General features: G+C 45.8%; 1 protein-coding gene across 1 annotated transcript in view; it reads left to right on the plus strand.

Moving 5' to 3' along the window:
• Positions 1–21,130, plus strand: part of LOC129693429 (adhesion G protein-coupled receptor E1-like) — a 93,205-nt gene that overhangs the window by 32,155 nt on the left and 39,920 nt on the right. Inside the window, exons 6-9 of the mRNA XM_055630256.1 lie at positions 753–930; positions 8,905–9,024; positions 14,480–14,664; positions 17,458–17,616. Of these exons, the coding sequence (XP_055486231.1) occupies positions 753–930; positions 8,905–9,024; positions 14,480–14,664; positions 17,458–17,616 (642 nt within the window). The remainder of the gene's footprint in view (positions 1–752; positions 931–8,904; positions 9,025–14,479; positions 14,665–17,457; positions 17,617–21,130) is intronic.

The following is a 21,130-nucleotide window of genomic DNA, read 5'->3' on the forward strand; positions in this document are numbered from 1 at the left end:
TGGTATAGGCCAAGCGGTACATCTCTTGCCGTTGCAGGGGAATGTACATGAGGATGGTGCGGTTTAGGTGGGACGGGATGATGGAACCAAGGTTTGCGGAGGGAGTGGTTTCTGCAAATGTTGCTGGAAATTGAGGGTGTGAGCTATAGGGGGAGATTGGGCAGGCAGGGAGTGTGGGAGAATAAGGGGTAATCTTACAGAGGTGTATAAAATCATCAGGGTTATAGATAGGGTGAATGCACAGTTCTTTTTCCCCAGGGCAGAGGAATTAAGAAATAGAGAACATGTTGAGACAGAAAAGATGGAACCTGAGGGGCAACATTTTCATATAGAGGGTGGTACAGATATGGAACGAGCTGCGAGAGGAAATAATTCAGCGAGGCGTAATAACAACATTTAAAATACATTTGGATAGGTACACAGACTGGAAAGTTTCAGAGGGACATGGGTCAAATGTACATTAATGGGACTAGCTTCGATGGGGCAACTTGGTCAGCATGAACAAATTGGGCCATAGTGCCTGTTTTTTAGACTTTAGAGATACAGCGTGGAAACAGGTCCTTCGGCGTACCAAGCCTAACAACATTTCTATGCTTGTACATTGGATGGAAGGAGGGAGATGATTGCAAATGAGTAAGAGAATCAATAAATTGAAGGATATAGAGCGGTGTAGAGGAATGGATAGAGTGCATGTTCACAGGTGCTTAAAGGTTGATCAAGTTGTGATAAAGGCACTGTCTCTATCCCAACAGGATATTGATTCATTTGCTAAGGTTTCCACGACGAGTTTGTTAAAGTTTTGCAACACAAGTTCAACAGAATTCTTCAAGTTGGTTTCCAATTTCATGGAAGTCATGGAAAATTATGCAATTGCTGCTGCCCGGAATTTACATCATCAACAAAAGGCAGAGTTCTCTTCCAATAACTTGGGTAATGTAACAATCTTGTTATGCTAGGGGTGTTGAATAAAGTTCTGTGTTAGCGATTGGTTTAAGGTACACAGTTGGTACCAGCAACCATTGAAACTGTTTAGGTTTGGCAGTGAAGGAGGAAACTGGTGTACTGCTGGAACCAATGATCTTTCTCATGGGTAACACGTCAATGTTGACTGATAGCATCACCGCCTGGTTCTGCAACTCAAAGGCCCACGAACAGAGACAATTACAAAAAGTGCTGGTCCGATATGATACAATAGAACTTTTTTTATCCCAGGTGCGAAATTGATCTGCCAATAGTCATAAAAACGCAAAATACATGAAACATGAAATTAAAGTGATGAGTGGAAAGAATTAGGGATTTGCAAAGATTGGGGAGGAGGGAGGGGAGTCAGTCTCGGTCTTCCCCACGACAGAAGGGGGAGGAGTTGTACAGTTTGACAACCACAGGGAACAAGGATCTCCTGTGGCGTTCTGTGCTGCATCTTGGTGGAACCAGTCTGTTGCTGAAGGTGCTACTCAGGTTGGCCAGTGTGTCATGGAGGAGGTGAGCTGTATTGTCCAGGACGCTCCACAGTTTGAGGAGCATCCTCCCCTCCCATAAATCCAACTCCACCTCCAGGATGGAGCCAGCCTTCCTGATGAGTTTGTTGATCCTATTGCCGTCCGTGTGTCTGTCTGTGTCCGTGTCCGTGTCCGCATGAACACACCAGCCCACACCATTCAACAGTCATTGACTACACCTCTGTATTCACCTCTGTATTCAGCTTCCATCGCCTCACGGATGCAGCCCACAATTGCAGAGACAGACAAACACTTCTGCAGGTTGGCAGAAGTCCGGGTTATATCCGAGGTGTACATGGTGAGCAGGAAGGGGGAGGACCATCCCTTGTGGGGCCCCTGTGTTGCTCACTACCATGTCCGAGACACAGTTCTATAGCCTGTCACAATGTGGTCGGCCAGTCAGTTAGTTGGTGATCCAGGACACCAATGGAGCATCCACCGGCATCCTCATCACTTTGCTCCCTAGCAGTGTAGGCTGGATGGTGTTAAAAGCACTGGAGATGTCAAAAAACATGACTCTCACATTGCTTTCTGGCCTATCCAGGTGAGCATAGAAACGATGGAGCAGGTGGATGATGGTGTCCTCAACCCCCATCTTTGTTTGGGAAGCGAACTGCAGGGGGTCCAGGTAAGGTGTAACCAGGGGTCACAGGTGAATGAGCACCAGCCTCTGCAGGGACTTCATGATGTGTGAAGTCAGTGCCACCAGTCTGTAGCCATTGGAGGATCTGGGTTGTGTCCTCTTTGGTGCAGGAACCAGGCAGGATGTCTTCTACATCACAGGAACCTTCTCAAGGCTCAGGTTGAAGATATGCTGGAGTACTCCGCACCACTGGCTGGCTCACGCCTTGAGTATCCAAGGGCTGACACCATCAGGACCCGTGGCTTTGCTAGAGCAGTCTGCTAAGCTCTTTTCTCATCAGCTCAGCCTTGATGGTCAGGTGCCACAAAGAAAGTGTGGAGGAAGTAGAAGTTGGGTACATGGAAGGTAGAAAAAAATGCTGGAGAAACTCAGCGGGTGAGGCAGCATCTACGGAGCAAATGAAATAGGCAACGTTTCAGTCTGAAGAAGGGTTTCGACACGAAACGTTGCCTATTTCATTTGCTCCATAGATGCTCTCACCCGCTGAGTTTCTCCAGCATTTTTGTCTACCTTCGATTTTCCAGCATCTGCAGTTCCTTCTTAAACATGTTGCCTACATGGATTTCAGTGAGGCATTCGACAAGGTTCCGCATGGTGGGCTGCTCTGGAAGGTCAGATCCCATGGGATCCAATGAGAGATAGCTGAATGGATAGCAAATTGGCTCCATGTAAGGAAGCAGAGGTTGATAGTAGAAGGTTGCTTCTTGGACTGGAGGGCTGTGACTAGTGGTGTGCCTCAGGGTTCGGTGCAGGGCCCATTACTGTTTGTCATCTACATCAATTATTTGTGTGAGAACATACAGGGCAAGATTAGCAAGTTTGTTAATTATATCAAAGTGAGTGGTTTTGCAGATAGTGAAGATGGTTGTGAAAGATTGCCGCAGGATCTGGATCGATTGGCCAGGTGTGCGGAGGAATGGTTGATGGAATTTAATACAGAGGAGTGTGAGGTGTTGCATTTTGGGAGGTCAAACAAGGGCAGGACCTACACAGTAAATAGTAGTCTGTGGGTGGTGTTGTAGAGCAGAGGGATCAAGGAGTACAGGTACATGGTGCCTTGAAGGTCGAGTCGCAGGTAGTCAAAAAGACTTTTGGCTCTTTGGCCATCATTCAGAATATTGAACATAGAAGTTGGGAGGTCATGTTGCAGCCATATCAGACATTGGTGAGACCCCATTTAGAATATTGTGTTCAGTTCTGGGCACCATGTTACAGGGAAATATTGTCAAGCTTGAAACGGTTCTGAAAAGATTTACGAGGATGTTGCCAGGACTAGAGGGTGTGAGCTATAGGGAGAGGTTGAGTAGGCTGGCTCTCTATTCCAAGGAGCGTAGGAGGATGAGGGGGATCTTGTAGAGGTGTACAAAATCATGAGAGGAATAGATTGGGCTGATGCACAGAGTCTCTTGCCCAGAGTAGGGGAATCGAGTACTAGAGGAGATAGGTTCAAGGTGAATGGGAAAAGATTTAATAGGAATCCGAGGGGTAACTCTTTTACACAGTATGATGGGTGTTTGTAACAAGCTGCTAGAGGAGGTAGTTGAGGCTGGGATGATCCCATTGTTTAAGAAACAGTCAGGTACATGGATAAGACACGCCGGGCCGGCCCTAGGCCGATTGGACCGATTTTTCCAACTTGGGCCCCGCTCCCAAGGAGGGCCCCGCGTTAATTTTCTGTATTTCATGTGGAAACTCAAATTCGCCATACGTTTTGTTTACAAAACTTACATGGTTTTGTACATGGAATGCAAGCGCTGTATGGCTATCAGACACAAACGATGTGTTAACGACCGTAGCACTTGCGTTAACAGCCAGTTGCGTTAACAGCCAGTAGTTAACAAGTTGTTATCCAATGCGTCATCAATGCATCGATCTGCATTCCTCAGTAAATGTGTAATTGTGTTTTAGAAGAAGTATTAATGACGCTGCGTTCCTTTGAATACAATTCACGCGGCGTCATTAAGACTTCTTCAAAACATAATTACATTTTACTGAGGAATGTAGATTGATGCATTAATGGCACATTGAGAATTTCTTAAAACTCACCATCATGAGTGAGAACTTCTTCTTGGTCTGCAGCAGGTTAGTCATCCAATTTAACTGCCGACCCACGTTGTGTCTCTCTGTCTTTCGCTCTCTCCCTCCCTCTCTCTCCCGTGCGCTCTCTCTCCCGTTCCCCACCTCTCTCTCTAACTCTCTCAGCATTCCCGGGATAATTGACGTTTTGCGGTATACAAAAATACTGGAGAAACTTAGCGGATGAGGCAGCATCTATGGAGCGAAGGAAATATGCAACGTTTCGGGTCGAAACCCTTCTTCAGACCCGGCTATTTCCTTCACTCCATAGATGCTGCCTCAAGCCCTGTCGCACTGTGCGAGTTCACCCAAGAACTTAAAATCTCCGTGTAGCATCTCTGTCCCTATCTTCAAATTCTCACTTTGAAATAAAATACAGTTTTCGACTTAAACATTTCGCAGCAGGATTAGTTGATTCCCACGCATTTTCAATCATCGTTCGATGCAGTGGAATTTTCACACCTGGTTGATATAGTTTTTTTTTAAAGATACAGTACCTCACAATAAATAGTTTCAAGCATACCCGGTAGTAAACGCACAAACATTAAGGTGGTTACTGATGCTACAAACGGTTATAAATGAATATAATTTCAAAGTGAAACAGGAGATTTCCGTGGAAAGAATATTTTACCAGAATATAAGGTGAGGTCGCTGCAAAATGCTCACTTAAAACAATACGCCGTCAACTCAGGATTGTTTCGTAGCCCTCTGACAGGTGTTTCAATCTCACCTCGTAGCTCGCTGTTAATCGATTCATAGCTATTAATTTTCATTACTGGTCCGTATCGAACTTCTCCAAATGTAAACGCTTCAAGTTACGCTTCTTGTGTGGTGGTAAGGGAGGGACGTGGGGGGGAGATGCTAGGATAAAATACCATATATTTGCATTTATATAGCGATCCTGCTGCAAATTGTTTGTCGTATTTTGTTGTATTTTCTTTCAAAGTGGGAATTGGTAGAGGGACAGAGATGCTACACAGAGATTTTGATAGGAAGGAGACGTTACAGCTGCTGAGTAAAAGATTAGTCAAATGGTGGGTTCAATGAAGATCGGGCGAGGGGGATTGGGGATGGGGGGAAAGTATCTATAGCTTGGGACTTGCCTAAGTGAGTACTGAGATGGATTATCATTTCACACCAAATTTCTTAGACAATAATACATTTTATGCAATTATCACAACATTTTGTTGGATATGGATCAACCTATGGTACATGCTCGTAAATTAGTAAAACAAATGTTCTTTAAGTACTATTGTATCTGGGATGGGATTACTGATAACAAATAACCTACATTCTACATTTTGTCATAATGTGGCTGAAACAATGGCATATTTTGTGATATTTATTGAGATAGAAAGATACAATGGAGTTTGGGCAAGATATTACCTTGCAACATTCTATATGTCTGATAGATATTGTGAAATGGAACTCAGAAATTATGGGAGGATTACATAAAACTCCAATTCAAAGGTATTCTTATTTCTATCATGAACATACAATAGTGATATAGGACACAGGTCCTACTACGGTAAACTCATGAGCTATTACGATATGACTACGTGTTAAAAGTATCAAATTTTTACATCCAGAGTATATTTTACATGTGGACATTTTTCAATGTTGCAAAATCTTCACGAGTTACCATGTTTCCCAAGTACCTGCCGTTAGTGCTAAGAAATGGCATGTTGCCTTTATAACAAGAGGAATCGAATATAGGAGCAAAGAGGTCCTTCTGCAGTTGTACAGGGTTCTAGTGAGACCGCACCTGGAGTATTATGTGCAGTTTTGGTCCCCTAATTTGAGGAAGGACATTCTTGTTATTGAGGGAGTGTAGCGTAGGTTTACAAGGTTAATTCCTGGGATGGCGGGACTGTCATATGCTGAGAGAATGGAGCAGCTGGGCTTGTACACTCTGGAGTTTAGGAGGATGAGAGGGAAGCTCATTGAAACATATAAGGGCGTGGACACGCTAGAGGCAGGAACCATGTTCCCGATGTTGGGGGAGTCCAGAACCAGGGGCCATAATTTAAGAATAAGGGGTAAGCCACTTAGAACGGAGATGAGGAAACACTTTTTCTCACAGAGAGTGATGAATCTCTGGAATTCTCTGTCACAGAAGGTAGTTGACGCCAGTTCATTGGCTATATTTAAGAGGGAGTTAGATGTGGCCCTTGTGGCTAAAGGCATCAGGAGGTATGGAGAGAAGTTAGGTACAGGATACTGAGTTGGATGATCAGCCATGATCATATTGAATGGTGGTGCAGGCTCGAAGGGCCGAATGGCCAACTCCTGCACCTATTTTCTATGTTTCTATGTATGTGGAATTCTCTGCCTCTGGTGGAGGCAAGTTCTCTGGATGCTTTCAAGAGAGAGCAAGATAGGGCTCTTAAAAATAGCTGAGTCAGGGAATATGGGGAGAAGGCAGAACGGGGTACTGATTGTGGATGATCAGCCATGATCACATTGAATGGCGGTGCTGGCTCAAAGGGCCAAATGGCCTGCTCCTGAACCTATTGTTTATTGTCTATAGAAACATCCCGAGCTCCGACGTACCCGCTACGTTCATTCTACGTTTTTACCACGAGTTTTGATTTTTTTAATAAACTCGGGAGAGCTCTTGGGTGAACTCGCACAGTGGGACAGGGCTTCACACCCACTGAGTTTCTCCAACGTCTTCGATTTTCCAGCATCTACAGTTCCTTCTTAGATGTTTTGTGGTGATGGTTGCAGTTGCGGTTCCTTTCTGCGGTTCCTTTTTGTTGGGGGGGGGGAGAGAATCCTGGCCCGTGGCGACTCCTGATAAGTGATATGTTCCCTCCGCGCGTGCTGCCTTGCCCGCTGAGTTCTTCCAGCACTCTGTGTTTTTTGTTTGGCTCTGAAGTTGAAGGTGGACCCCCCTGTGTCTACCTTCAACTCCCTGTCTGTGGTGGCTCAGCGGGACGGGCAGGGGCTCTGGGGAGAGGGTTGCGGTTCTGGTCGAGACCCTTCTTCAGACAATCACAAGTACTCTCACCGACGAGAGTTCAGTTCAGTCTGAAGAAGGGTCTTCTCTCCAGAGTTGCTGTGCTGCCTGTCTTGCTGAGCTACTCCAGCTTTTGTCTATCTTCAATTTCAGAGTTAGATAAAATTGCAGACTTGATTTTTTAAATCTCAAAATTTTGTAACATTGCTAGAAAATGTACCTGCATCTTGGAGACCAAAGGTTAGGTTGTTAGCCAAGAAGGATATACTTTGTTATCCCTCAGTACAGCAACATCAAGAACGATGTTGCTGTACTGAGATATAGCCAAGTCTATCCCTCATTGCTAGCAGCTGATGGGAAGCGGCTGTTAAGTGGGAAGTGACTGTAAAAGGACTGCGCTGCTTGGGGGGGTTCCTTTCACAATGTGTGGGTAGTCTGTCCAGGGGTAAAGTTGCGGGGAGGGCAGGGGGGTTGAGAAGGAGGGGGTCGGCCGGGGCTCATCCAGCTCAAGAGCGGGTCAGCGGGCGATGGATAACAGGCAAGCGGGCGATGGAGCTTACTCCATATGTCAGTGCGAGTAACCTCAATTGATCCCTTGTTCGCGCTAACACAAGAGTAAGCTCCACCACCCGCTGTGATGCCCCACCATCAAATCTATTTAAAAAAAACAGGTTTAGCTCATTGGCCCAGTCCTAATTGCTTTTCCTCCCCAAGCCACTGGTCTTCTTGTGGTCTGTAATGCTCTTCATACTGCTACACACATCCCTCATGTTGTTCTGCTGAGGTTTCAGCTCCAGCTTCTTCCTGTAGTCATCCTTGCCCTGTCTCAGTCTTGCCTTCAGGTCTTTTTGCACTGTCAGGGCAATCGAAGCTCCCTCGTCGGGGCGATCGTAGCTCCCACATCGGAGCGGTCGAAGCTCCTGCGGTTTGGAGCTCCCGAAGTCGCTCTCTAACCAGGGACCGTGAGCTCCACGATGTTAATGTCCGCGGGCTCCTGCGGTTTGAGCTCCAAAGTCGATCCCCGACAGGGGTCGCGAGCTCCACGATGTCAAGTCCTGCAGGCTCTCGTGGTTGGAGCTTCCAAAGTCGGTCTCCAGCAGAGGTCACCAGCTCCTCGATGTTAGGCCGCAGTGCGGACAGAGATATAATACGTGTAAAAATTGCATCTCCGTCCAGATAAGAGATTAAAAAAGGTTCCCCCATCACTGCCCCCACCCCCCACATCAGCTAAGCTAAAGAACACTAAAACATACATTTAACACATACAAAGAAAACAACAAAGAAGGAAGAGACAAGACAGACTGGTGGCGAGGCAGCCATTGCTGGCGCCACCCGGTGGTTCAGAGATGCTGCCTGAGTTACTCCAGCTATTTGTGTCTATCTGCTGGATTATTCATGTATTTTTTGTGAAAGCTTTAAAGAAAGACCTTTATGGTTTAAAGTAAATAGACACAAAAAGCTGGAGTCACTCTGGAGAGAAGGAATGGGTGACGTTTCTTCTTTTAAAGACCATGCTCCACTCGTAATTAGAAAAAGACGTTGCCAATCTCTGTGTACAGGGTATTGTGAGCAACTCATTGGGTTTCTGGAGAGAGATAGGATTGAGAACCATTGGAAATATTACGTTATTTTCTACACAAAGATTTGACAAGTTACTGAAGCTGTGTGACATTTGATTCCCTGTTTTTAATGCTGCTGTTGACTTTTCTCATCCATTTTCAAAGAAATCTCCATGCAAGCAATCCGGAACAGCACAATCCCAAACGATAACAGATTAAAGTTATCCACTGGCAATAACAGCCTGAACATTGGCTGGAAGAGCGTGGCAGGGAAAGAGAATTTTGGTAAGTCCAAGTACAGCGTCAACCCTATTCATGGCTTTTTGCCATCTCATTGTAAGCTAAAGTATTACTTTTGATGTAGTTTCCTTTGTTAGACAGGCGAATGCCTAATTCTTTACTGCTAATACATGGGGGAAACTTCCAGATAATGGGAAGGAGAGTGCACAATATAAATGCCTCATTATACCTCAATCATATCCTGATATTATGGAGCATCTTTTGTAATGTGTAAGACAGGTTTAGGAGATTTCAAAACAAGCCCCTTTACCCAGGGTCTTTCTACCTAGAGGACATGGGTTTAAGGTGAGAAGGGAATGATTTTATTGGAACCTGCGGAGCATCCTTTTCACAAAGGGGAGTGGTGAGTACATGGAATGAGCTGCCAGGGAAGGTACTTGAGGCAAGTAGAATAACAACATTTAATGGAGACTTAGAGAGATACCTGGATAGAAAATGTTACGGATATGGACCAGTTGTTCGCAAATGGGACTACCTTAGATCAGGCTTCTTGGTCAGTATGGACAAGACGGGCCAAATGGCTTGTGTCCGTACCATATGACACTGAAATGGTTAATGTAGGAATAGATCAGATGGGAGACAATCTGGATGTTATAGGAAGGAACTGCAAATGACGGTTTCAACCGAAGATAGACACAAAATGCTGGAGTAACAGGCAGCATCTCTGGATAGAAGCAATGGGTGATATTTCAGGTCGAGACAATCAGGGGTGAGGGAGATAGAGATAAGGAAATGTAAAATGTGAAAAAGAGACAAAGGTGATGAAGATCAAGAACCATTGTTAGCTAGGAGAAGTTAACAACAAAGCAAACAGAGATAAAATATAAACAAGGACAGTAAGACTGGTCGGAAAACTGGGAAGGGGGGAAGGATGGAGAGAGAAGGAAGGCAAAGGTTACTTGAAGTTAGAGAAGTCAATATTCATACTGCTGGGGTGTAAGATGCCCAAGTGAAATCTGAATTGGGAGTAGGAGATAGAGTCTCTACAGGAAGCAGGGTGAGAAAAGTGTAGTCAAGATAGCTGTGAGAGTCAGTGGGTTCACAATAAATGTCTGTTGATAGTTTATCTCCTACGATGGAATCGGTGAGATCAGGAAATGGTGGGGAGATGTCATAGATGGTCCAAGTAAATTTGAGAACACGATGGAACTTAGTAGTAAAGTTAATGTAGTCAGTGAGTTCTGCATGGGTGCAGGAGGTAGTACCGATGTAGTCATCAATGTAGCAGAGAGAGTTCGGGGATAGGGCCAAACCATCAGAAGTTGTCTTTACTAAACACATAAATCCTCCAACATTTTCGCCACCTCCAACTGGATCCCATTACTGGCCACATCTTCCCATCTCCACCCCTTTCTGCTTTCCGCAGAGACTGTTCCCTCCGAAACTCCCTGGTCAACTGATCCCTTTCCACTCAAACCACCCTCTCCTGAGAAACTTTCCCCTGCAACTGAAGGAGATGCAACACCTGTCCCTTTACCTTCCCCCTCGCCTCCATCCAATGACCCAAACAGTCTTTCCTGGTGAGGCAGAGGTTCACTTGCACCTCCTCCAACCTCATACACTTTATCCGCTGTTCCAGATGTCAACTTCTCTATATCAGTGAGACCAAACGCAGGCTCGGCGATCAGGTGTTTCGCTGAACACATCCGCTCAGTCCATCTAAACATACCTGATCTCCCAGTGGCTCAGCACTTCAACTCCCCCTCCCATTCCCAATCTGACCTTCCTGTCCTGGGCCTCCTTCATTGTCAGAATGAGACCCAGCGCAAATTGGAGGAACATCACCTCTTATTTTGCTTGGGTAGCTTACACCCCAGCGTTATGAACATTGACTTCTCTAACTTCAGATAGCCCTAGCTTTCCCTCTCTATCCCCTCCCCTTCCCAGTTCTCCCACTAGTCTTACTGTTTCCGACTACATTCTATCTTTGTCCCGCCCCCTCCCCAGACAGCAGTCTGAAGAAGGGTCTCGACCCGAAATGTCACCCATTCCTTCTCTCCAGTGATGCTGCCTGTCCCATTGAGTTACTCCAGCATTTTGTATCTACCTTCAATTTAAACCAGCATCTGCAGTTAATCCCCATAAACACATAAATCCCCATGCTCTGTTACTTGGTTTGATGTTGAGAGCTTGGATTGGTTAGTCCTATTTCTACAACAGTGTTTCCCTACAAGTAACTATTCAATGTTTGCCCTTCCTGTTGACAGAAATCAAATCCAATCCAATCTCAAATATCCAAAGTTCACACTAACCATTGGTCATCCATTCACATTAGTTTTATGCTATCCTACTTTTGCATCCACTACCTACAGGGGCAATGTATGAAGACTGATTAACATGGAACATTCAATAATACAACACAAGAGAGACCCTTTGGCCCACAATGTCTGCACTGAACATGATGCCAAGACACTTATCTGTTTGCACATAATTCACATCCCGCCATTCCCTGCATATCCATGTGCCTATGCAAAAGTCTCTTAAATGCCATCTTTGTATCTGCTTCCACCACCACCACCCTCAGTAGTAAACTACAACCTATAAACCTACAAACTTGCATATCTTTGCAATATTGGAAATAGCAGGAGCACCCATAGGAAACTCACACAGTCACAGGGAGAACGGACAAACTCCACACAGACAGCACCCGGGATCAGGATCGAACCCGAGTCTTTGGCGCTGTGAGGCAGCAACTCTACCAGATGCACCACAGTGCGATGAATTAGCATTATTTTCAAAATCGGAGATCATCCAGTCAGAGCAAGAATGAGAAGAAATTTCTTCAAGCGGTAGGTCATCAGCCTCAGAAGTTCCTATCTAACGAAGGCTGTGACTGGTCAGGTCCAGAGGGATGTTGCTGCTAGATTGTGTCTCTGTGAATAGTGAACGGATCAATGTGAGGGATCAACCTTGTTCTCCACCTTATCTACCTGTCCACAATAGCATTGGTACAAGTGACCAACACTGTCCTTGTGGAGATCAACTGCCCAGCACAGTGGCACAGCGATAGAGTGGTTGCCTTGCAGTGCCTGAGACCCGGGTTCAATCTTGACTATGGGTGCTGTTTGTACGGATTTTGTACGTTCTCCCTATGACTGAATGTGTTTTCTCCGGGTATGCTGCTTTCCTCCTACATTCTACAGACATGTAGGTTTGTAGGTTAATTGGCTTCTGTAAATTGTCCCTAGTATGTAGGATAGAACTAGAGTATCGGTGATGATGGGTCAGAGTGAACCCGGTTGGCCATAGGGCCCGTTTACACTCTGTATCACTAAACTAATTTAAACTAAACTACATTTTCTGAAGCATTTCTAATTTCTATATAGTAGAGAGTCAGGGCCTATCTGGCAGCTCCAAGTTGTGCATCATGAGGCATGGTGGGGCTTCAATGGCATACACATTCACCAGCACCATCTGTAAGCATATGGCCCATACACCCTCACTCGATTAATTCTCTCCAACCAGGGAGTCGACGTTGGCCCAGGCAGGGCATCTGCACCTGATGTACCCAGGAATGAGATGCCAGACTAATGAAACTGCAAAGTTAAACCATGCAGGAGACAGGGCCACGTCGACTCATAGAGGATCTTTCTGGAGATCAACATCCCTACCACACCTAGTCATGAATGATGCTCATGAATTGTGTGCTGAAGGCAACGCTGAAGCTTTACACCAGACCCAGTTAGAAGTAACAAGTGACTGATGCATCTGAGTTCCTCCTGAGATCTCCAGTATCTCAGAAGTTGGTCTTCAGCCAGTTCAGTTCACTCGAGCTGATAAAGAAATGGCTGTAAGCATTGGACAGAGTAAAGGTTGGGTGATCAGATAACATCCTTGCTGCTGTATTAAAGAGCTGCTCTCTAAAACAAGCTGTGCCTGTAGTCAAACTGACCCAGTGTAAGTCTAGCATTGGTATCTATCCTACCAGTGGGGTGAATTGCCCAGGTGATGTCCTGTCACAAAAGGCAGGACAAATGAATACAGCTTCTTGGTGCACGATCATCATCAAAGTGATGGGAGGAGACATAGAAGGTGCTTTCATCAATCACTCACTAGCTGATTCCAACTCTGGGATTCACAAACCCAAGGATGGAGCAAAGACATCTATAGCGAATGCCCCTGATAGCAACGCAGTATTTGATGGAGTGTGGCATTAAGCAGCATCTGGTAAACCAGGCCAGTGTGCATCAAAGGGAAAACATTCCAATGGATGGAGTCAGATCTCACTCGTGGAAAGGCAGCTGTGGTCATTGGAGGTCAATAATCCCGCCCCAGGGGCATTACTGCAGGAGTTGCTCAGGGCAGTATCCTCGGCACAACCATCTCAGCTGCTTCCATCAGGAGATCAGAGGTTGGAATGTTTGTTGATGGATGCACAATGTCCCATTCCTGTGACAACTCCACAGCTAATGAAGCGGCCCCTGGCTGCAGGCAGCAAGGTGTAGAAAACATTCAATGTCACATGACATTCACACCACAAATGGCTGGTAATGACTGTCTCCAGTCAAACCACCTGGCTGGACATCTCCTGACACCTGTATCAGCTCTGGACACCACAAAACCTTTCCACCATCTACAAGGGACAAGTCAGGAATGTGGGCAAATACATGGCCAACATCTGTCAAGAGTTTGACACCATCCACAATGAAGCAATCCCCTTGATTAGTACCCCACCTATCACACTGAACACTTACTTTCTCCACTATTGGTGCCCAGTGATTTGAGTTTCATTCATTAGTTACTCGCCCAGGCTGCTCCAAACCCATGGCTTTTACCACCAAGAAGCACAAGAGTTTCAAGCACATGGGAACATGACAACTTTTGCCCCTCTCTAAATTACACCCCCTCCTGACTTGGGAATAACCTTCAGTGAATTAAGCAAAGCTTCATCACCGGGTCTAAGTCTGAGAACTTCTTCTCAGCAGCAGGCATGTGGGTAGTAGAGTGGTGCAGCTGGTAGAACAACAGCCTCACAACGCCAGAGACATGGGTTTGATCTTGTCTGTGTGGAGTTTGCAAGTTCTCCACATAGGTTTTCTCCGGGTGCTCTAGTTTCCTCCCACATCCCAAAGAAGTGCTGGTTTGTAGGTTCATTGGACTGTAAATTGTCCCCAGTGTGTAGTCAATGGATGTGTAAGTGGGATAACATAGACCTAGTGTGAACCTAGTGTGATCGATGGTTGGCGAGGACTTGATGGGCCAAAGGACCTGTTTCCATGCGGTATCTTTCAATCAATTTGATCAAACACTGTGGAAGCACCTTCAACAGGGCTGCATAGTTTACGATAGTGCCACCACCACCATGAACCAACAGGGATGGTCTCTACACATTGACCAGGAAATTAATCTTTGTGTCTCTGCTCCTGAATCACACTTGATGTCTGCACGTTGCCATGGCGATGAGGGTAAGCGCTCAATGTTTAACATTTCCTTTGTACAGATGTTGCTGCCGTTGTCCTTATCTGGTACAAACATCTGGGCTCTCTTATGGAACCGAACCTTATGGAAGGCTGCGAGAATGAAAGCAAGCTGGGGCTGAACTCAGACATTGTTAGTGCTGCAGTAACGAACACAGGCAGGAGCCACCTCCTGGAACCAGTCACTCTCACCTTCGGCAACAAGAAGGTTTGTTCAGGAGCAGCAGCTGAAAATCTGAAATAAATGTAGAAAGTGCTGGAGTTATTCAGCAGGTCAGTCAGAATCTGTGGAGAGGAAGGAGCTAATACTTGTTTGGAATTCCATGATGGAGGAATAGCAGGGTGTGGATGAGTCGTGGAAGGGAACTTGTGCCCTTGTCCTTCTGACTGGAACAAGCTGGCAGAAAATAGCAGGAGGAGGCCATTGGGCCCTTTGAGCACTCATTGTGATCAAGGCTGATCATCCACAATCAGTAACCAGTGCTTGCCTTCTCCCCATATCCCTTGATTCCGCTAGCCCTAGAGCTCTATCTAACTCTCCTTTAATGTATCCAGTGAATTGGCCTCTAATGTGGCAGAGAAGTCCCCAAATTCACAACTCTGGGTAAAAATGTTTTTTCTCATCTCTGTTTTAAATGGCCTCCCTTTTATTCTTAGACTGTGGCCCCTGGTTCTGGACTCCCCCAATATTGAGAACATTTTTCCTGCATCTAGCTTGTCCAGTCCTTTTATAATTGTATATGTTTCTATAAGATATCCTCTCATCCTGCTAAATTCCAATGAATAGAACCCCAGTCTTTCACATCTTTCCTCATATGACAGTCCCGCCATCCCAGGGATTAATCTTGTGCTCCTACGCTGCATTGCCTCAATAGCAAGGATGTCCTACCTCAAATTAGGAGATCAAAAACTGCACACAATACTCCAGATGTGGTCTCACCAGGACCCTGTACAACTGCAGAAGGACCAGTCTCAACTGTGTCCAGGTGAGACCACGTCTGGAGTTGAGGGGGAGTTAATTGCTTTGCGGTAGATGGGTGCCAGGAGGTGAGTCACTGAGTGAGTTATGATTAGTGTTATGGTTGGAATCATGTCACCACATTCAGTCACACATTCATATAGCATAAGAACAGGCCATTCAGCCCACTGCACCCTCACTGACCAGTGGCTACCCATCTGGTTCACATCCCATTCCCAGCACATGGCCTATAACCTGCTCTACCAAGGTGTTTGAAGTCCTCATCCAAACATATATTAAATGCTATAATTCTCATCTACTGCATCCGTTGGCCCCGTCCAATGTGGGCTTCTGAACATTTGCACGATCAAGTGTAGACTCAGCGACTGTTTCACTGAACACTTGTGCTCGGCCTGCTGGATCACCTGGACTTCCCCTTCCCAACTGATCTTTCTGTCCTAGGCTTCCTCCACTGCCAGAGTGAGGCCACACACAAACTGGAGGAATTTGGGTGGTTTAATATCCAATGGTATAAATATTGAATTATCTAATTTTATGTAAGGTATATAAACACCTCACTCTCCCTTCCCCTTCTTCAAGCCCCCCCCCCACTTCCTCCACTAAAGGTCCATTAACCAGCCCCTCAGTTCAAAACTATGTATCCCTTTTGTTTTCAGACCTATCTCCAGCCTACAATCAGCTGTTGCTGTCCCTGATTTTTCACTTACCAGTTTTTCCCTACTCACCCGACTACAATCGGTCTGAAGAATGGTCCTGATCCAAAACATCACGTATGCAACTTCTCCAGAGATGCTGCCTGGCAATGCTGAGTTACTCCGACAATTTGTTTCTCTCTACTTATGAAATGCAACAGTGACTCTGCTCCCACCACTCTCTCAGGCAATGTGTGCCACTCTCTGAAAATGCATCCCCTCAGATCCCCTTGGTCTATGTTAACTTTTACCTGATCAAAGTTCTCAATTTTTATCTATCATAGTTTCCTGCGGCTGACCCTTGAAACATCACCTCATAAATCATAATACCTCAGTGATGTTCCATTATGAGAAAAAACACACGTAATCTCACCAGTCTTTCAGAACTGAAACTTAATCCCAGGCAACCTCCTGGTGAGTCTTCTCAGCACCCACTCCAATGTTATTGAATCTTTTCAATAAAGAAACTTATAAAATTGAGGTAGCGAGACTTCAAGGTCTGCTTGTTCCTTCTCTCCAGAGATCCTGCCTCCATCTCTGGAGAGAAAACACTCCAGCATTTTGTGTCTACCTAGCGAGAGTTAAAGGTCTGCTTGTTCTTGTTACAGTGAAGAGCATGGGTGGCAGAAGAAGGAAATGCTGGATGACAAGAGATATTGAGGCTCTGGTGAAAATAAAGAAAGAGGCATATGTCAGCTGGAGGCAGCTGGAATCGAGGAGATACCCGGAGGAGTACAGGGGATGCAGAAGTACACTTAAGGAAATGAGGAGGGCAAAAAGGGGCAATACGATAGGTTTGGTGGAGAAGATTAAGGAGACACCAAAAGTTTTTAGAATAAATTTTAATATGATAAAAAGAGTAACTTGGGTGAGAATTGGGAGCCTCAGAGACTAAAGTAGACATCTATGTGCGGAGCCGCAGGAGATGGCAGAGGTCCTCAATGAATATTTCACTTGTGTTTTTACCGTGGAGTAAAAGCAAAAGACTAGGGAGTTCAGAAAAATTATGCTGTGATCTTGAGTAAAACGCACGTGCTGGGTAACTCAGCAGTTCAGGCAGCATCTTTGGAGAGAATGGACAGGCCACATTTCAGGTCAGAACACTTATTCATATTTATATGAGGTGTTGTTCCTCCACTTTGCATGTGGCCCTAATCTGGCAATGGATGAGGCCCAGGACAGAAAGGTCAGTGTAGAATGGGAAGGGAAGTTAATATGGTTAGAACTGGGAGATCCACTCTTGGCGGATCGGGTGTAAGTGTGCGGTGATTTGGTCATCTCATCTATACTTGGTCTCCTTGATGCTAAATATTTTTTTCTCTCTCACCAGCCCACTGATAAAAGAGCCAAGTGTGTCTTCTGGAACAGCTCAAACTTCAGCTGGTCCACTCAAGGTTGCCAATTGGTTGAGTTCAACGCAAGATACACAGTGTGCAACTGTACGCACCTGACAAGCTTTGCGGTGCTCATGGCCCTGGATGTAATAGAGGTACAGTCCGCACGAGCCGGGGTTGTGAGTGGGAGGTGTCTAAAATCAAGGGGCCACAGACCGTTCCCCAGGGTAGAGGAGTCTAAACCTAAACGCACTGGCTTAAAGGGGGGATGGGATAGATTGAAATGAGACATGAAGGGTGACGGAGTACTTATGGAACAGGCTGCCAGAGAAAGTGGTAGAGGAAGGTACAAGTATGCTACTTAAAAGACACATACAGGTACTTGGATAGGAGAGGTTTGGAGGAATATGGGCTAGCACAGGCAAATGGGACTTGCTCAGTTAGGAAATTAATCCTATTGACGAGTTGGGCCGGAGTTCCTGTTTCCTTTCTGTATGGCTCCATGAACCTTTGTGATAGAGTGATAGAGCTATACAGCATGGAAACTGGCTATTCAGCCTACATTGTCCATGCCAGCTTGGTCTTTGGGGCTAGTACTATTTCCTTAAATATGGCCCACAGCACTCCTAAACCCTTCCTATCCTTATATCTGTCCAAAACCCTTTTGTAAGTACTAATTGTGTCCACTTCTACTGCTTTCTCTGGCAGCTCGTTGCAGATACTGACTCCCACGAGTGAAAAAGCTGCCTCAGAGGATCCTCTTAAACCTCTCCCCTCTTAACTTAAGCCTATGCCCTCTAGTTTTAGTATCCTTTATCTTGGGAGAAAGACTGAGCCACTAAGGTCACCCCCTCAGCCTCCGACACGCCAAAGAAAAAAGTCCCTGCCTCTCAAACCTCTCCCTATATCTCAAGCCAGCAAGTCCAGGCAACATCCTGGAGAATCTCTTCTGTGCCCTTTCCAACATAGTGACATCCTACCAGTAGCTGGCAACCAGAACTGCATAGAGTATTCCATTTGTGATCTCACCATCGACACGTTCAGCTGTATCATGATAAACCAACCATTGTACTGAATACCCTTCCTAATGAAGGCAATCGTGCCAAATGTTTTCTTCACTACCCCAACGACCTGAACCATTACTCTCAAGGAACCATTCACCGAGATGTTCTTTTAGCTTCAAAATAGTTATGGATAAAGATGGGCGGGGGAGTGGTCACAAGCCTTGCCCTTCATCCCAACAGGAACATGCTACCCCTGTGCTCTTGCTATCTCATGTTTGGAAGCCTCCCACTTGCCAGTTCTCCTTACCTGCAAACACATTCTCCCCGTTGACCTCTGCAAGTTGTCACCTCATGGCTCTGAAATGACCTTGCCCCAATTTAGGGCCTTAACTTTGAAGTAGTCCTACATAACTACTTTAATACTAATAGAAGTATGGTCCTGAAGTCTCCCCTCCATCCCCACCACTACTGAAACTTGTTCCCTAAGAGGAAGTCCAGTGCTTTGCCCTCTCCATAGGCCCCATGCAGGGCTTTCTTTGATTTAACCAATTCAATCCTGTCCAGACCCTTTACACCATGGGAAACCAGTCAATTAGGGAAGTTGGAATCTCCCACTAATACAATCCTATTATTTTTACGGCCATCTGCAACCTCCTAACACATCTCCACTAATTCCCATTGACTATCAGAGGCCTATAATACTCTTCCATCAAAGTGATAATTCCCTTCCTATTTCTAGGTTTGACCCATATAGCCTTACTATATGATACCCCAAGAATACCGTCTCTAAGCACTGTAGTTATCTCCTCCCTAATCAAAAAGGCAACTTCCCCTACACTCCTCCCTTATCTGCGTCTCTATCAGCTCCGTAGTATCTGTTCCCTGTACACACTGAGCTGCCAGTCCCGCCCTTCTCTCCAGGGAATTCCCACAAGGAATTCCGGGAACTCACCACTCTCTGTGAGAAGAAATTTCAAGCAACTTAGCTTTAAGTGCTGCCCCCTGTCATATAACGATGTCTCCTTATTCATGTCTCCCCGCTGATGGAAACATCTCAATGGCTGCCTGTCACACCCCTAGGATAATGAACGTTTCAATACGATCAGCCGGCATTCTTCTCAACTCCACCCAATACAGATTCAATTTCTTTAGCTGCTTATAATAACAACCCTCTCAGAGAACCAATCCATGAACTCTTTAGATAGACACAAAATGCTGGAGTAACTCAGCGGGACAGGCAGGGTCTCTGGAAAGAAGGAAGGGGTGTTGTTTCGGTTTGTGACCCTTCTTCAGACTGAGAGTCAGAGGAGAGGGAGACATAGAGATATGGAAGGGTGCGATGTGACTCCAGCATTTTGTGTCGATCTTTAGTGTAAACCAACATCTCCAGTTCCTTCCTACATAACACCCATTAACTATTTATTTGACTGTCTTTAATACCACTGGATCATTTTTAAATAAAGGAAGCAAAAACTGTGCACAGCTGTGGTAACCAGGGCAGAGGGTCTTCAAATGGAAGAAGTGATGGGAAGATAGAGGTTATGACCAGTAAATCTTCCAAGGAAGGACAGGCAGGAAGAGGTTTAACTGGCTTACTGATGGGAGACAGAGGGTTATGGGGAGAGGCTGAAGATCTGTGACCAATAGTGTTCCATAGGGAACTGTGCTGGGACATCTGGTGTTTAGTTTATAGTTTAGTTTAGAGATACAGCGATGAAACAGGCCCTTCGACCCTCCGGGGCCATGCTGACCAGAGATCTCTGCATAGTAACACTATCCTACACAAACTAGGGATATTTTTTACATTTAACAAGCCAATTAACCTACTTACCTGTACGTCTTTGGAATGCGGGAGAAAACCGAAGATCTCAGAGAAAACCCATGCAGGTCACGGGGAGAACGTACAAACTCTGTACATACAGCACCCATAGTCGGGATCGAACCCGGATCTCCGGCACTGCGAGCGCTGTAAGGCAGCAACTCTTAACTACGCTGTAAGGCCGTCTCCCTGCAGCCCTGGTGTTTGCGATATACATAAATGATTTTGACGTAAACATAGATTGGTTGGTTAGTAAGTTTGCCAATAACACAGGGGTGGCACAGTGATGCAAGGGTAGAGTTGCTGCCTTACGCTCCAGATACGCGGATTGTGCTGTACGCTTCAGCGTCCAGGACATTGTTGTGCCATTTACGTCGCACCAGGATGTAATCTAGCTGGCGCTTTTCTTCTGTGCACCGGTCCTGATGTGTGCACAGCTCTCCTTGGCGCCTTTTGAACATGATGTTGGCTGCTAGGAGTCTATACTCCTGGAGAAAGCTGCCGAGTTGTTGACCATTCCGATCAGTGTCACCAGTGTGATAGATGTAACAGGCATCCTCCGGTCCGAGGCGGACATTGAAGTCCCCAAACACAGCCAGAAAATTGTGCACATGTACTCACTCCATCGCAACTTGGAGAACAGAGTGGAATTGTTCCACTTTGGCCTCAGGGCTGCTGTTGTGAGGGGAGTAGCATACCATGACAGTGGTGACAATGTTACCACTAAACTCAGCAGAGGAACTCGGTCACACAGACCCTTGCCCCCCCCCCCCGAAGAGTAATTGAGGATGTGAAGAATAACAACCTGCCGGCCATCCTAACGTTCATAGACTTCAGGAAGGCTTT

This window comes from Leucoraja erinacea, unplaced genomic scaffold, assembly GCF_028641065.1.
Source record: "Leucoraja erinacea ecotype New England unplaced genomic scaffold, Leri_hhj_1 Leri_292S, whole genome shotgun sequence".
Taxonomy (NCBI): Eukaryota; Metazoa; Chordata; class Chondrichthyes; order Rajiformes; family Rajidae; genus Leucoraja; species Leucoraja erinaceus.